General features: G+C 42.1%; 1 protein-coding gene and 1 non-coding gene across 2 annotated transcripts; both read right to left on the bottom strand.

Annotated features, from left to right (window-relative positions):
- Positions 1-3,963: 3,963 nt before the first annotated feature.
- On the bottom strand, positions 3,964-4,046 carry TRNAL-UAA. Its single transcript has one exon. It is a non-coding gene; the product is annotated as a tRNA-Leu (tRNA).
- Positions 4,047-8,716: 4,670 nt separating this feature from the next.
- On the bottom strand, positions 8,717-18,110 carry STX11 (syntaxin 11). The gene is made up of 2 exons (XM_033143928.1): positions 18,016-18,110; positions 8,717-10,094 (listed from the first exon to the last, which is right to left on the bottom strand). The coding sequence occupies exon 2, from the start codon at positions 10,084-10,086 to the stop codon at positions 9,220-9,222; it is 867 nt and encodes a 288-aa protein (XP_032999819.1). The 5' UTR covers positions 10,087-10,094; positions 18,016-18,110; the 3' UTR covers positions 8,717-9,219.
- Between the last annotated feature and the right edge of the window lie 291 nt (positions 18,111-18,401).

Below are 18,401 nucleotides of genomic sequence, written 5' to 3'. Positions count from 1 at the left end.
ACATGTGTAACAAAGACCCAACTGTTTGGTTATTTTGAAATGAAATGCTGAGATGTTGAGTGGCAAACAAGGAGGGGTGGGTGGCTACTTGAATCCCTCCTCAAAACTGCTCCCCTTCCTGCAGGAAGCCTACACTGGGCAAAGTAGCTGGGAAGTTTTGAGTGGGGGAAATGGCAGCTAGTCCCTCTCACCCACTAGCCAGATTCTCTACTCAAAATGTAGCTGTCCAAAGACTGCTTTTCATTACATTTCATATGTTAACTGTGGGAGCCTCTATGTTAGGAGCCTATTTGTAACGTGCATTTGCACCTTAGCAACAACCCCTTGGTTTATTTTTAAAGGATTCCTTAAGCTCTAATGACACCCCTGGAGTGATTTGTTATCTTTGTAAAAGATAACAAGCCCCTTAAGAACATTGCATAGAAATTCCCTTAATGAGCAGTTATAACCACCACCAGTTTGCCTTCCTGTCAAAAGCTTCTTACCAAAGTGGATAATTTCAACTGGCAACAATAACGCTTCTCTTTAGAAAGCAAGCTTTTGTTCAGTACCATAAATGCAAGTTTTGTTCCATTGCATTTTATTGTTCTGTTAGGTTCACACCTGTTTTGTGCTCAGTTTGGTATGAGTTATGTGTTACACTGCAAATATAACTATTCCGTTGAAAAAAGGCCATCTGTCTCTTGCTTAACTGTGAAAATAAATCGTGCTCATTCAGTGGTTCTTGTAACCCTTATATAAAACAAAGAAATTGCCTTGATCAGACTCCGACGTAACTGGAATTTAAGCTAACATATTGAATCACACCCTATTTGCAGATCATTAGTGTATCTGACTGCACCAGTTAATAATTATGTTGTTAGGATGGAAGGCTGAAAATTAAAAGAACCAGGTAAACCAGAGAAGATTACAATCCACATTACCAGACAACTTGTGTGCACATGCGTGCATACCTTCAGTTAAATTTCTTATGGAGATATGATGAAAAACATGCAGGCTGTATTTGCTCAATAAAAAACCCAAACATGTTAATGTTCTAGCCAATTAGCCGCATTGGTACTTAATAAGCATTGGTAGAATGTTAATGAAAAAATAGTATGATAGTAAGCATATTAGACTACTTGTAAATGGGTATTATATCGCTCAAAATCTACTTTTAAATACACACCCAACAACCATTTATGGCTGTAAGCCTGACCGGGGTGGGGTGTGGGTCCCATGGGGGCACACATAAGCTGCTTTCTCATTCCTAAGCCACTGACTCAGTTTTTGTTTTGTGCTTTGTTTGGATCAAGAGATGGAGAATTAACCTAACTCCTGTCACTTCCTTCTCCAGTGGGTTAGCTGAAAGGCACAGGAATGTGGCAGGGGGAAAGAATGTTAGCAGTTACCTACTTCAGATAAGGAGATTCACACATGTAAAGAGTTTTCTGTGCAGGTTGCACATATTACTTATTGTTCCAAACCTTTTACCATCAGTTAGCATACACAAAGCATCGACAAGCATGTACAATTTTTTTACTAGGGGGGGGGGGAGGAAAGGAAAGGAAATAACACAACAGCAGCATTTGGGACTTTTTAGTTAAGAGGCAAGGCAAGTAAGAGGTGACATGATAGAAGTTCCTAAAATGATGCATGGCATGGAGAAAATGGACAGAGAGAAGTTATTCTCCCTCTGTCATAACACTAGAACTCAGGGGCATCACATTAAGCTGAATGTTGGAAGATTCAGGGCAGACAAATGAAGTTTTTCTTCATGCAGCAAATATGGAACTCGCTCCCACAGGAGGCAGTGAGGCCTTTAAGAAAGGATTACACAAATTCATGGAGATAAAGGCTATCAGTGGCTACTATGCTCTGCCTCAGAAACAGGCTGCTTCTCTTGGGGTCGAAACACTATTCTTCAAAATACTGTACCAGTTGCTAGAAACTGCAGAAAAGGACAATGCTTTGTACTCAGTTCCTGCTAGCAGGTTCCCATAGGCATCTGGCTAACCATTGTGAGAACAGGCTGCTGGACTAGACGGGCCATTGGTCGGATCCAGCAGGCTCTTTGTATGTTCTTAAATGTTGCAGTCAGTTCTACTGTTCCTCTGATAACTGCATTCCAGGGTGAAACACAGCAACTTATTCTGATGGATGCAGCACTGAGGAGCTTAATTGACCTGCAGCTTTTTAAGGAAGATAACAAATCTCTCTAGGAGGGTCATTAGAAGTTAAAGGAATGCCAAGCTAGACTAACAACATCTGGAAAGCACAGGTTAGCCACCCCTTCTATACCCAGTTCCACATGGTTTGGCATTAATTAAAAATATTACCACCCATGTGGCAGCCCTTCAGGACAGGGTTAAAATATTTTAGATGAGATTCAGAGGCTTGTGATCATTTGTGCGAGTGCTTTGCCTGTTCAGCATCTCATATTGTTCAGCTCTTACGAAGAACCACAATTCTGTTAAAGAACTTTTAATTCTAGCAGAGGGTTTGGCAGGATCTGAGCCTCCCTCCCTTCAGGTATCTTTTGAAAGCTTATTTTGTTTACACAGGCTTTTACAACATGATTCTTCCCCCTCCCCCTTTAACCAAGCAGTATTTACTGATATTATTTGTTTAATTACATTTATATCCCACCTTCCTCCAAGGAGCTGGAGGTGGCCTACATAGTTCTCCTCAACATTTTATCCTCACAACAACCCTGTGAGGTTTTTTATGGCTCCTTTGCTGGTTTTATCCTTATATGTTGTACTCTGCTATACATTTTATGAAAGAGCAGGCTATGAATTTGTAAATAAATAAAAACAAATAAAATAAAAACTTCGATTTATAATAGATTTGTGAAGGATTATAATAGTGATTAGCAGCACCAAGCCAGTAGGTGTCACTCTTCTAAACACATTTGATACTTGTGCTGCCTTATTGAGAGAATGCGTTTCAGGATGGAATTAAGACTTTACTGCCACTCACCTCAGTATTTTGCCATTTGTTCATCACGATTAAATCGTCATGAAGTGTGTTAGCTGACCAGCTTCCCATTGTGATATGTGATAGCAACTGGATCGTCACCACACTGCTACTTGTGACCTACATTTTACAATTCACTTATTTTTTTCTGCTGTTGCCCTTATAATTTGTTGTGTGATTATTATGTCCCTACTGTGCCTTCCTTACACTACATTTGGCACTGATTTTTTTTTTTTTTTTGGTAACAGAATCGTTACATGTTATATATATTGTAATTAACGTTGTATAACAACCAGTTGGGCTTCTTCATTTTTGCTTGTGGATGTGAACTCTCCCCCCCCCCCTTCTACCGCGAGATTTATTCTCTGTTGTCAGCTTGAAAATACAGGTGAGGTTTCTGTACAATAAAGGTGGCATCCGTGAACAAGTGTTTCCTTCGATCTCAGGACGGTTTGGACCCCGTTTCCAGGACAGAGAAGTGCAAGTCCACAAATTATACCGTCACACTGGTAGATTCTACACAGATCTTTCCCCCATGCACTCTATAACGATTTTTTTTTTTTACGTGCAAATGCTGCTTATTTGCTTTCATTCTTGTTGCAGGGCAGCACGTGCCATTTAAGTTTTGCGAAACTAGTCGTACCGCTCCCCCACCCACCACCACCACAAAATTGTTTAGCAGATCTCCGGCTTAATCTCTTGTTCGCATGGACTTATGGAAGTATTTTGCACGGAGACCCAGTTAAAATTAAATGCAGTAAAGGCGGCGATTCCCTCCCATAATTCCTAATAACATGCATCCCAGGGAGCGCCCCTCCTTTGCACACCTTCTTTTCAGGTTAGCTCTGCTGCACAGGCGCGGAAGCGGCGCTCAGCCCGTCCCTCCCGGGCAACAACGTGCCAGCGGGAGCCGTAAAGAGGCTGAAGCTCGCCCGGGAGGTTCCCCCCTGTCTACGTGCTTCCTCCTTTTTAATTTACCGAGAGCTGGAGAGTAAAAAAACCAACTACCAGGAGTGGGGTTCGAACCCACGCGGACATGCGTCCATTGGATCTTAAGTCCAACGCCTTAACCACTCGGCCATCCTGGTGCGGTTACAAGCCCTGCACGCGGGCACCCCTATATAGAACAACATGCTCTGCAGCAGCGGGCGCTCGACCGGGCGCTGCTCCTTCCCCGGCCGCGGTCCCGGCGGCCCCACATTGAGAGCGAGCGAGGGGGGAGGAGAACACTCGGCAACTGTAAAACGGCTTTCTCTTGCCGGTCTCCCCTCTCGCCTGCTTTTCGAGCATTCTTGAATCCGAGCGCGGGAGGGCGCACGAAGCGAAGGAAGGAGCGGGCGGAACCCGGATTACCAGACGTTAAGAGTGGGGAAATGAAAGAAAGAGACGCGAGCGGGCGGTGATCTGCGTCACAAACCTCCTGGATCCGTATCAATAAGTGTATTTCCTCTCCCTCAATAACCGTTATGGGAAACGAATAATATTTTAAGACTGAATTCTCTTTTTAAGTGCAATGGGCGACGGTGGTTGTGCCGGTTCAGCATTTCAGATAGCTCCTACGCACGAGGAAGCCTATTGCAAAGCAGGGCTGTCAAACCAATAAAAACAAAGAAGAGTGTGGGCTCATTTGTTATATGCAAAACGTGTACAGCTTTCTGTCTCCAAAAGAAGCGGTTTGTGTATATCATGCGGAGTAGTATAAAAACAATTGCGATCCTCGGCTCGAAACAAGATCAAGAAGGGACAAGAAGAGAAGCAAGCAGCCTAAACTTTCTAGGAATAAGCAACGTGTGTTGGGGGGGGGCTGCTCTTGCCCCCATGTCCTGCTTGGGGGTTTTCCAGTTTGCAGGGCAGGTCCAATAATTTTTGGCACCTGAGACGAATCACTAAATAGCGGTCCCTCCCTCCTTGCCAAGGAAGAGTGAAGACCAGCATTGGGATCATCTGCTAATCCTGTGGATCCTCCTGCATCCCGAGGCAGTCACTTCACCATGCCCCCTGCTGGTTTGGTGTATCTCCTGCCTAGGGGAAGGGAGTGCCATAACTGGGGGGCAACTAGGGAAATGGCCCTCCTGCAAAAAGATAAAATTCTTAGAAAAACGAGTTAAGGTCCAAAGATCAGCTCTGCCAAGCCAAAGGAGCTTTTCTCAACATCAGGTCCCTGTCAGTAGCTGCATGCACAGCAAACAATGACATTTCCCACCAAACAAAGAATTATGGGAACTGTACTTGATTAAGGGTGCAGAGAACTGTTGCTATGTGAGGGGCAAACTACAGTTCCCAGTATTCTTGGTGTGTTTATGTGTGCACACTTTAAATGTTAACGTCACGCAAAAAGCTGCTTTTGAAACTGAAGGGACTTTGAAGAGCAGCTTATATGCAATTTGGCATGTGAAGGGTGCCTCTCAAAAATAAAAAGGTGAAACAAAAAAAGGGGGGATACCAGGCATGCTTAAGCCCATTGGTGCACTTTGAAAGGCTCTCTGTATCTCTACCTTTCTAGGTGTGTCTCTGAGCATGTGGGAAGGTAGCAATTTAGGAAAAAAATGTCCTATGGACAAGAGAGAATTAATGGGAATACAGGAAGCGTACTACCCATATTAAGCGATATGTGTGGATGAGCCTTAAGTATTTTATCGTGTAATAACTCCATGCATGTTTAATCAAAAGGAGGGCTGCAATCCTATTCACATTTTCCTGGAAGACTTCTGATGCACTGTGTTAAAAACTTTTATCAGTTTAATTCTGATTAACCTGAAATAATAACTACCAATAATCCTGTCTTCACAATAGCTAGCATGGTTTAGAATCTCATTCCACCAATAAGAGCTTACTGAAAGACTGGAGGAAACACATTGTTCCATTACCCCCAAACCATGTTGAATTAACCACAGATTGATTAAACTTAAATGTACTTTTGGTGTGTTTAAACTGTACCTAATTTGCATTATATATTTCAATAAGCATAAAGCTCAATGAGGCCATAAATTTATTTGAGGTGGCCTGCCATTCATTAATGAGTGTTTTAAAAAGAAAAGATTATTGTCTCTTTTTTTTCTTGATTTTGAAGGGTAAAAAAAAAGTTGTGGTACAATGCATTTCCTGGCAAAACTGTGGTTTTGTTAAGGAAACTAAGAACCGTTTAGAAGTGACCTTAAAGTACTGCAGTAATGAAAAGGCCTTCAGTTCATCAGCAAGCAAATGGAAAAAGCAAATCATCTAGTTTCTTAAAACAAATGGCCCTTAAACAGTTGCTGGCACTTTAACTTTATATTCATCTAGTTACAGGTGGGTAGCCGTGTTGGTCTGCCATAGTCGAAACAAAATAGGAAATTCTTTCCAGTAGCACCTTAGAGACCAACTGAGTTTGTTCTTGGTATGAGCTTTCGTGTGCATGCACACTTCTTTATATTCATCTGTTTGCTCCCAGCTTTATTAAAATTAAAGACTAGAATCCAGGTTTCCATAATGCATCATTATCCTCTAAATTGTAAACAGCTTCTCTGTGGCCAAGCAATCCTAAATAAAATATTGTTATTATTATTTATTAAATTTGTCAGTCACTCTTGTTTGTTCAAGGCAACCCAAAGCAATTTAGTTTTATTAGAGTTTTATTATGTGCCTTTCCAAGTGAATTCCAAAACTTTCCCTTTAAAAGTTTATTTCCAAAGTTTCCCTCTTCCCCCTAGCATAAGAAAAGACCACACATTTGGAAAGTTAAAAATTGTTTACTTAAAACTCTGCAAAGGTCAGATTAATGTACTTCATAAAGTTGCACAGGCAGTAAAATTTGGCTTAGTTACAAAGTGGTGAAAGTTCCTAAATTATTTGTATAGGAAAAGAGTGGCTTTAGAGAGCCATGTGGCTGAGCTGGAGCAACCAGCATAAACTTCTTCACATACTGAGTTTCTCAGGTACATTGGGGGAGAACAAAAGCTTGATCACCTCATTCTTCCCAAGGTGAGGGGAAGTGGACATAGCTAAGCCAGGCAGGGCAGCTCACTCTATGGTATTAACCCCTTCATTAGACCTGGTTATATGAGGCTGGTCATACCACAGGAAAGGTATGTGACAACACTGAGATGGGGAAGATGTCATGTGAACACTCCTACATTAATACAGCTGCAAATCTTAAACTAGCCTCTTTTATTTTGAAGGAAGAGCAGCACATGGAGCACCAACTGGGGCATGCTCCTGATCAGGATTCTGCACACAAAATTAACCCTTGGCTGTTTTGCCTTCAAAGGTGCTGTTTGTAGTAAAAGACACCTTCAGGAGCAATTAGCAAGCAGGGATGTTTTTTTACACGAAACCAGTGCAGGTTCTTCAGCTTTCAGCTACAGGGAAATTCAATTTCAAAATTCCTTAAACATTAGCAATATGACAACAACAAAAATACCTCCAGTCTCTTGTGTAAGCAAGAATCTACAGTACAAATAGTTGTAACTTCTTCCACATCCTGTGTGGACGCTACCATGTATCTTTGTTTTGAGTGCAAGCTCAATGACTAGGAAATGATAAAACCCAAGTCACTTAAAATATCCAGAGCTGGTGAGTGCTGCTTAGTGATAGAAGGACATACTACAAAAGGAAATTTACAAGAGTTCCACAGTTCAGTATTTCTTAGTGGAAGTTAAATCTCAAAGGTCAAACTCAATGTGAAGTTCATTGTATGGAAGCAATTAATGTGTATGTGTGTGTGTGTGTGTGTGTGTATGAACAGCCTGAACAGTACAGCAGAGAGTGGGAATGAAATTATAATCCTCCCACCCACACCCGCTGTGCTTCTGACAAATATAACCCCCCTTAGCTGCTATTTGCATCAGGAAGGAAGCTTCTGTTAGTACTGGTTGAGTCCTCCCTCCCACTGCAAAAAACCCAGCATGGGTAGGGAGTATTTTCATCAGGACCACAGTGGTGGAGGGAGAGTTAAGCTTTCCCTCCCCAGCCCCTGCAGTCCTGATGCTGCGCAGGCTTTACTATAGCTGCTATTTACAGTAGATTTTTTTTAAAAGTATGTTCATTATTAACTGTGTAAATGGGTAAATCTGCACTAAACGAAGAAAAATGAAGACTGCGGTGCTGCTGCCATGTGGACAGTGCAAAAAGCTTCCGTGTGCATAGGCAGCACCATTTCCACAGCAAACTCTGTTTTTTCAAGCCATGTCCACACCATACAATTAAAGCACCATTATAGCACATCATGGAGAATCTTAGGGACTGTCTCTCTCTCTGAGATTAGCACCCTGAACAAACTACACTTGTCGTCCTTTTAATGTATGGTGAGGAGGTGGCCTCAGACTGTGTCCTGGTCTTTCTTGTAGCCTCTGGCAAACCTAACTATCATTCTGCCTTAGGCAGCTGATTCTGGGTATCATAAAAGGGCAGCTAATTTTGCATAATTGAATTTATTACTGTAATTAGTATTTTCACTGTGAGGGAGGGAACAGATATTGTAGGATTTTCTGTGTCAGGTGTCAAGTAACAAGCAGCCTTGGTTGCTCTGCACTTGGACCTGGGGGGTGGATACACCATTTGCTGCTCCACCTGAGGTAGGAAATGCCTTCGCCTGGTTCTGGCTACTTCCATGTTTCCCTGCTCCCACAAGTGCCATCATGATTAATAAAAATACTGGACAGGCACCAATTCAAGATCTTTCTTTCTACACTAATGAAAATATAGTTAAGGCTTCTACATTATTTTAATATACAGAAATATCAGAACATATATATATATAAATAAGACTATGCCGTGTACAATTACAACAAATATTGTATCAAACTCTCAGATCATGTGCACATGCTTAGTTTCTAAACAACTTTACCGAGAATCACACCTGTAATTTTGTCCCTTTTTCTTTCATCCAGGAAAGAACAACTGACCACAACACTGATTACTTTAAAAGTCTATGCAGGTTGTTGTTGTTTAAATTGCACCGAAAGCTTTAATTTAGGAGCAATTCATTATACACCTGGTCAACATTCCTTTGCTTTGTATATGTTCCAGTGTATGTGTAATTTTGAAGCAATGTTGCAGACAAGGTTAATTTTACCTTCTGCTATATTGGAATGCATGACAACTCGCCAATATCCTTTGGCTTTTGGTACAAGCTGGAATATGTGCACCGGAGTCATTAATGAACATAAGAAAACAAGAGGACACCACTTTAGAACAAGTTCTCTCAAACTGAGCACAAACTTTAAGTGTCTTCGAATCTGAGAGTGTCCCCAAAACACTCATCTAGTAATTTCACGAGGACAATCAAATTTTGCAGCATCGCAAGCAGCAGCAGAGGATTGTTCGGCAAGGATGCTTCCTTCGGTATTCGAGAGCTCTCCTCACTTCACCTTTAGCTTCTCCAACATATTCTTCAACATTATGCACGTTCAGCTCAATAATATCGAAGGTGTCCGCCTGTTCTTCTACCAGCAGGGCTACCTGCAAGAAGAGTTCATGAACTTCCTTGATTCGGGACTCCAGCTTCATCAGCTCTTTGTGCCGGGTCTCTATCTCGTTCAAGGCCGAACGAGCTCCCTTCGCGTCAGACAGAAGGTTCTCAGAGAAAACGTCCCACCTGCCTTGTTCAATGATGTCCTCTATCTGGCTCCCAGACACTTCCTTGCCCATGATCTCTAGCTGCCGTTGGATCCTAATCTTGCAGTTGTCCCGCTGGTTCATCTCTGTCTCATTGTATTTAAACATGGCCTCCTGAAAAGAATGCATGAGATCAACATAGTGGTCCTTGGCCACGCGGGCTATGATTGTGTTTGAGCCATATTTTGTTTCTGCATCTTCACTGAAGTCTCTCAAAACCTGAAGCTTCCTGTGGATTTCTTCTCCACGAGCCTTGATGTCTTTTGCAATCGTGTTTGTGTCACGTTTTATGCTACTGAAGCGGCGCACAGATGTAAGGAAGCGACTGTTTTGTTTGCCCAGGCGTCTAATGTCCTCTTTCAGGTGGAGATTGCTCATTCGGATTGCCTGGATATCTTTGAAAAGACTTGCCAAGGCATAATCTGTTTCAAAGAGCAGAGTGTTGTGAGGTAAGAGCGGTTGATTTTCTTCATCATGAGTATGTTGGCTGTAAAGCCTCGATAACTCAAAAAATTCAAAGAGTCGGTCTCTCATTTTGGCCTCTAGGGACAGAAATAGAAAAATAAAAAATTAGTAGAAATAGGAAGCTTCTCTTAATTATCTAAATAGCTTTGCACACACAACAGTGTGTTTGATGTTCTAAATATATTTACTGGAGCGTCATGGACTTTACAAAATATTCTACCTTTCTGACACATTACTGAGTGCTTTAAACTCCATGCCCTGTATATAATTCAGTATACTTGTGTATATTCTATGGCAAGATCAGGAATGACATTTTGCCATGACGATATAGATTACTATTCAAACAGAAGCACAAACTAAAGTCTTGATTAGTGTCTAGACTTTGATTCGATTCCATCCATTGATTTAAATGAGACATTAAGTTTGCAGATCCAAAAGTAGCCTTTGCAGTTCAATGGGAATTTTTTTTGGGGGGGGGAATCTGAATGGTATCACAATTGCTTTAAAAGAATTTTACAGGAGATAGCTTTTGCTGTTTTTAGACAAAGAAATTTAGCCTTTAACAGCTCCTCTTCTTTTTCCTATCCAAAAGTAAATGGCATCACCATAAACTTTTTTCAAGGCCGGTGTTTAAAGGTGCATACTGCAGATTCATTCATTTATTTATCTATCACATTTATTAGTCTATTCTAATACAATTATTCTCTAGGTTAATACCTTTTGGCTGCCCTCTGAGGCCTGATGAATTAATGAATGAATGAATAAGGTACATTTTATCCTTCCAAATATATCAAGGTGGCACATATGGTTCTCCACCCAACCAATGTTCTCATCAAAACAACCTTGTAAAGTAGCTTGCCCTGGATCACCAGTGAGCTTAATGCCTGGGCAGAGACTGGAAGACAGATTCTCATTATCTAAGCCTGGCTCTCATGGCAACCAAGCAACAGACAGAAGAAAAATGCTTCCATGTAGCCAGGGTGTGATATCACAGTGGTGATAGCTGCAAGCAGCGATATCTATTGCCCTTCTGACTGGAACTAACTTTACGTGGGTACTCATATAAATATAGGTGGTTGTTGTTGTTGTTGTTTTGTATACGCAAAATTACTTGACCAATATTTGACATGTCAGCTGACCAGAGATCCCCCCCCCCCACCTCAAATACACAGTTCTAGAACCTTAAACTCAGAGCAGTTAAGTTGTGGTAAAAAGATCTCTACTTCCCAGTAAATTAACCAGGAGGAGTATTCCACATTGGTTAACACAGGATACAGAAAAGCTATTGTACCATAAAATTAATTTTGCTCAGGAATGAAATACTGTTTATTGTCTTAACTTTTAAGCAAACCAAATTATAGCACTAGGGCATGAAACTGAAAGTGTATTTCATTGCGAGCATAGTTTGAAGACCTATATGATTTAACTAGCAACAAATATGCACGTTACATCAGACCTAGGACTGAGCAGTTGAAGTATCAACAGTATTTGGGAGCTACCCATAAATCTGTCAGCTGTCAGGTGGGTGACAGCAATGTTATAATTTGTGGCAAAACAATGAGAAGAGATTGGCTGAAATGCAAAATCATACCATGTACTTTGACTCCAGCACGATAATTTCACTCCACATTTTTTCTGTGCTTTCCCCATACTCCTCCCTCCTTCCTGCCTTTTTCCATGCAACATGTAGATTTCTAGAAACATGCTCAGACTGAATTATTTTCCTAGGCCACAGAAAGTCAAAGCCATTGCTAATTGTACAGAGATCGTCAACACGGTGCCTTTCAGATGGTTTAAATGACAACTCTTAGCACCTCTGACTATTGGCTGTGATGGGTGAGTTGTAGTTCAGAACGTCTGAAGGGCACCATGTTGGCTATCCCTGAAGAAACAGGCATCCAGGTTACAGGATGAATATCCAGCCTTTAACTCCTGTCCTCCCCACCCCCACCAGAACTTTATGCTCCCTTTACAGTTTCTTCACTACTCAATAAGTCTCCTCTATTCCACCCAACCTATTCCACAATCCACCACCTGCCATCCCGCTCCCTTTCCCCCAGGAAACAGTTCCCTACAACCCAACTAAAGTCATATACCGTAAATCCTTTATACTGTAGTTCTCTTCCGTGTCCTCCATGCCTTCAATGTAAAGATATTCAAGTGCAGCATGAGAAGCACCAGAATGTCTCAGCCCACCTTGGCTTTGTTTTCATTGATGTTTGAATATTTAGGATGCCTTACACTGATGACAACAGAACTAGTCAGACAGGACTCACAAGCAATTAACAGCTGCTGCCTTTAGACTAACTGTTCAAATGATGAGAGTCCTGTTTGACTTGTTGTTTAAGCGCCCTTTCAGGGACAACTCAGAATGCATATCAGCCAGCTCTTTTCTAGGTTTCTGTGTGCTGTACAGAAAATCACTTTGGCTCCAGGGAACTACAGAACTTTGCTGTGCTGGGGAAGCAAGGTTTAACTTTCTGTGCCCTGCTCCATTTTCCCCATCCCCAGCTTTTATTTGGTATCATAGCTGTACAGTTTCAAAAGTATATAGCAGCTAGTGGGGGAATTAAACTGAGGAAATGATGCAGAGGAAAGAGTTTTACTCCCTCCTCCTCCAGCAGCACCATGGTCCCAATCTGAACCTCTTCTTGCTAATAATGTTTTTTTTTTAAAAAAAAAGTGTTGGAGATCCTTTTCCTTAGATCTCTCAAGTCACCTCTAGTTTGGCCCCAACTTAGTGTGCTGGAGAATAGGAGGCAGAGTAAAATTATGTCCATGCCTCAAACAATATTTAATAATAATAATAATAATTTTATTATTTATACCCCACCCATCTGGCTGGGTTTTCCCAGTCACTCTGGGCGGCTCCCAACAGATTAAAGTAATCAAAGACTGAAGAGAAGATATCTTAGGTTATTCTCATGATAGCAGAAAAAAACCCACAGGTCTTACGCCTAATGAACAACTGAAAATAAAAGTGTCCTACTTCACTATTTTTTGGAAGCTAGAACCGAAGTAGCTCCCAGTAACCTTTAAACATGCACACATTACAATACTAGTGTAATGCAAGTCATAAGACACATCTTATATATTTCCTTGTTAATGACCACTTGACTCATAACAGCTAAGAAGCCAAGTATGCAGGTAAGATTACTAAGCACCAACACTGTATCATACATTCAAAGAGCTCTAATTCCATTATCTAACTTCTCACCACATTATCCCTACAAGCCACATGCTATCAAGTGACTGTAACCTCATGATTACAACAATCACATGTACACATAGCATTATGAAATAAAAGCTGTTGCCAATCAAAAATTCCCAGAGCGCCTCAGATTCTTGTTGCCTTGTTTATACTGCACATTTTCCATGATGTATATTTGTATGTATTCATGCAACCACATACAAGGCTCTCAAATGCAGATGTCATGAGCAAGGAAAACATGCAGGATTTCAGATGCCATTTCAGTTGATCAAAGGAAGAAAAGTCAAAGGGGTAATTCTAACCTAAGGTTTTCAGCCAAAGAGAATACACTCAAAGACATTTCCTATGAATGTTGAATCCATGTGGACTTTGGTGACAAATAATGTGTTACAAATTCATTGAACACCAAGGAAGACCCTTTGCGGGGTCAAAAAGTGTTGGGGGGGAATTTTGTTTGTTTGTTTGTCACATCAGATTTTCTGGATATATTATTGTACTGTAGTAATTTTATCCATATCTTTATTGTATGTTAAAACCTTTTGTGGGTTTAAAGTTGCATTTTATTCTTCAGTACATTTTAGTAGCACTTTATATATATATATTTGACCTCACCCAATTCTGGGTCTAAGTATTTCAAACCATAAACAGCCTAGAGGTCTGCCTAGAGGTAAACCCAACTAAGGCTTACTCCCCATCAGACTTATTCCCAGGAAGCTGGTATAGCATTGAAGCCTAAGAGATGCTTTCATATAAAATGAATAGCACTGCAGCTTCCATTTACAAGAGGTTCAAGCACATTATATTAATTGGTAAATGTCCCAGTTCATACGTGGCTCCTAAAAAAAACCCTTAAGGATACACAAGTGTCTACATAAATATCTACAATTACTATAAAACAGAGCTATGCCATGGGTCTATGGAAGACTGTATAGAAAGGGAGCTAACATCTTGCCATCTGAAATATTGTATCAGTAAGACACAGTCTTGGTTCATGGTAAGCTCACCTATAGTTTACCAGGACCTCATGAATGTACAGTCTCCCAGATAGGAGCTCACAGCTACTTTGTTCCTCCCTCCCTGATCTTTTTTACTCTCGCACCACGCTCAGCTAAGCCAAGTGTGTTGTCTGAACCCAGGTTCATTGTTAAGCTCTCTCCTCACTAACCAGAAGCTGTACCCAAGAACAACCATTTGTCTTATGATGATGGGTGAACCAGGCCAGTATATTTTTTAATTACCTCTGCCATAATCAAGGTGTAGAGAACTTGAAAAATCCCACACTGAAAAAATAGGGGTCCTTTTCAGTATTGGCCGGTGTAGTGAGGTACAGCTACCCTCACGGACACATATGTCCTTAAATCCTATATTTAAATCCTATATTTAAGGATCTGGTGACTTCTGTTTCAGTGTATCTGAAGAAGTGTGCATGCACACGAAAGCTCATACCAGGAACAAACTCAGTTGGTCTCTAAGGTGCTACTAGAAAGAATTTTCGATTTTGTTTTGACTATGGCAGACCAACACGGCTACCCACCTGTAACCACTCACGGACACAGACAGTGGTGCAGCTTAGTTGGGTGACACTGGGGTGGGGCAGGATGGCAGCAAGGTTGGGGCAGGGTGGGCACACTGGTGGCAGCTGTGGGGCATCCCACCCCAGTGCCATCCGGCGAAGCTGCAGTGACCCCAGATGTAGGGCGAGTCATCATGGTTTGCCCCACTACACTGTGTGTGCAAAGTACAGGGGCATCCTCTGGAACACCAGTAAGGTGGGACAGAGAAGAGATTCCGAGGAGACACGAAGGAAGTAATGCTTTGTTTCCAAATTCAAGTTTTTGTTTCATTTTTAAAATCAGAGCCGTTAACTGTAAATGCAGTAGCAATGGAAACAACGGATTTGCACAACTGCCTTCACGCTCCTTACTCTTCCAAAGGACACAGGAAATTAGTTACAGGTACTTAGAAATTTACAGGAACAGATTGCTCAAACTTAGTTCTCCTTTAACACTGAGCTGGATACAGTCCATATTAGTTGAAATGAATGCAACTTAACTCAGCCCTTGCTAACGTTTCATATTGATTTCAATGGAAACCAAGTTTAAGTATTTTAATCTGGATCAGACCTATTGTTTCCCTTCCACAACAAACTGTTTTCTGGATGACCAAAAATGGTTATATCATCCATATTTGAAGTTCTGGCTTGCGAATACATCTGGGTTCACTGCAGCTTCCCCGGATGGCACTGGGGTGGGATGCCCCACAGCTGCCACCAGTGTGCCCACCCTGCCCCAACCTTGCTGCCATCCTGCCCCACCCCAGTGTCACCCAACTATTTATTTAGCTTTGTAATTCCCAGATTGAGGAATAACGTTTCTTCAAAAACCAACCACACTCTAAAAATAGAGAGAAGTCTAAGGTGTAGATAAGTTATGAGTTTAAAATTAAAATGGATCTATCTTAAATCTGCAACTTAAGTACTCATCAAATTCCTATTCAAAATTGATCTTAATTAAGTGATAAGCATTCTATTTAGCCATTTAGGCCCTAGGAGAATAAAGTGGAAGGGAAAAGTAAGGAAGAGAATGCAGTTTTTAAAAATGGGGAAGAAATGAAAATTTCCTAAAATAGCTTTTCATATCTGAGTTATATTGATTCTCCATATATAAAAGGTTCAGGTAAAGTAATACCATCATGCTACAATACGCACTTCTAATTACTGGATTCCAACTAGATCCAATTCAGTGTAATTAGAACCCAGTATTAGAATAGATTATATTTATTAGCTTTTTTTTATTCCCCTGGTGTTATAAAGAAATGATGAACAAGTGTTTTCTAATCACTAATACCAGTGGTTGTCAACTTTGATGAGCCCATGTTTTTCTCACACCCCCCCGTGACACTCCCTTTTGACAGACAGAAAGTGAGGCAGTACACACACATACACCCACCCACACACACACACACACACAAACTTTGCTTTTTCATGGGCTCTGCCCCAAAGTTTGATTCAGAAAGTAGAAGTGAAACAGATCCTCTGGAATGCGAATCATTTTACACGGTTTTTTCAAAGTCACAGGTCCAGAAACATTGGCCCACAGGCACAGATCCTCATGTATCTTGGTGATTTTTACATAGAATAGTAAAACCACAAACAAAGCACAAAACACATTTGTGAACACAGAGGTGACCTATAATTTGATGTCAATTCTGAGGGGATCCCTTGTAAAAATTATAAGGATCTGTGCCTCAGATCAAGTCCATGACTGTTAAAGTCAATGAAAATGGATATATGTTCTTTGAGTTGATGGTTTTTGTCTGTTGTCTGTTGTGTGTGTGTGTGTGTGTGTGTGTGTGTGTAGGGGTGATGATCTGTGAAGAAATACAACATTTCAAGAGAATCTATTTTACTTCTTCCAGCCTTCTCTCTGTCCTCAAACCCCATCATTATCTCTCTCCACAGCACTTCAAGATCTTTCTCTCTCTCCTGACTCCTATGGCACCCCATTTTTTCACCCCTTCCCCTCTATTCCCCACTTCTCCCTGATCACTTCGCTCTCCCTCCTCCCCTCTTGGTTGCTTTGCTTTCTGTTCAGTTGCACAAGTGCCCTGAAAGGCACATAGAACTCAAAGTGGGAAAGAGTGTCGTTGTTCCAACTTCCTCCTTTTTAAGGGGGTTTGGTAAGCATCCTGGCAATCTCACGGGGAGTAGGGAGGGGGGAGCTCAGAAGCTTTGCAGGCACCGCGGGCATCATGTTGACTACTTCAGCTTCACACATGTATAGCCAGCTCTTCCTTGATGGTATAGTTTAAGATGGTATTATAATTTAAGATGCCCCTAAATAACTTTATGTTATGAAGCATGCAGATGTCATTAATAACAAGAAGAGGAGGAGGAGGATTGCAATAATAAACTAAAAAGTTATCGCAGTTTTTTTTCCCCCCAACCAAACGCTACTCGGGTTAACATCCACTTAAACAATCAGACCATCAGTTCAATACAAGGTGAACAAAACGTTATGGAAGTCTGGCAGAACATTTCCCTCGACGCCCCTTAACTGACAAACTCCTAAGTAAGTGTGGATAATATTGCTGCCTTCATTTCATGATCACTACAAACTGTCCACCTTGAACTCAGGGAAGGAAGTCTGGCAAAGCCGAACCCTCAGAAAGTTTCCTCAGCAATAAGCCCACTTTGCGCTCAGTGTGTGAGCAGGTTGTAGGGTGGCTGTAATCTTATGCACCCTTACTATGCGCATGGTGCAAAGCTTGACAGTCAAGGCAATGGGCACAAACCACTTCCAACCGAAGTCACTGGTAACTCACACCAAGTACAGTACAGGGGATCAGGACTGCAACCCAGGACCGCCTGGGTTACCCTATATAAGCCACGTTGAAGCAACAGTGAAGAAAAGAAGGCCAAGTTCCTCTAAATCAGACAAATGCTTCTTACAGCTCATCGCTAGTTGCCTGATCGGCAAAAAGCACTTCAGCATCGACGGCGAAAGTTTGTTCCTCCAAGACACCAAAACTTCCCCTCCAGGGAGCCCAAGAAGCAGAAGGCTTCTTCTCCCGGAGTCGGTCGCACCCCCATGATCGTCCACATCAAGAAGTTGAGGCTGGACGTAAAAAAGAAAGAGCGAGCCCCACTGACCGAAGAGAGGAGAAGGCGCGGCTTCTGGTGTCCGCTTTCCCCATTTAGATAGATAGATTTGCTGCCTAGCCCCATCACCATTTCCCCCCAAGGATATTTCCATGCCGTCCAGGGCTATAAGGACCCGAGTACTTACCCGCATGCACTTGGGAAGAGACGAGAGCCTCGCGCCGCGCTGCTGCTCCAAAGACGCCCCAGCCAAAAACACGCCGCCTTGTGCAAGAGCTTGTCAACTTGTCCATGGTGGGAGTTTCCCCCGCCGCTTGACTCGCCCCGCCCCCGGCTCCTCCCGCGCGCCGCCCATTGGTTCCCTTTCCCTCCCCCGCAAGTGATGGGCGACGCGGTGGCGGCGAGTGGATGCCGCGGGTGAGCGATTGGCTGCCGCCTTGTGAAAATGCACAACTCGAGGCTGCCTGAGAAAGTCGGAAACAATGCTGGGATCGCCGCGGTGTGTGCGGAAGCGGATTCTCCGGGCGTGTTTCCTCGACGTGGGATGAATCCCTAGTCATTTTCGCCCCAGGC

Source organism: Lacerta agilis, chromosome 3, assembly GCF_009819535.1.
Source record: "Lacerta agilis isolate rLacAgi1 chromosome 3, rLacAgi1.pri, whole genome shotgun sequence".
Classification (NCBI taxonomy): Eukaryota; Metazoa; Chordata; class Lepidosauria; order Squamata; family Lacertidae; genus Lacerta; species Lacerta agilis.
The sequence above is the reverse complement of the archived record's forward strand: the minus strand, read 5'-3'. Positions and strand labels throughout refer to the sequence as shown.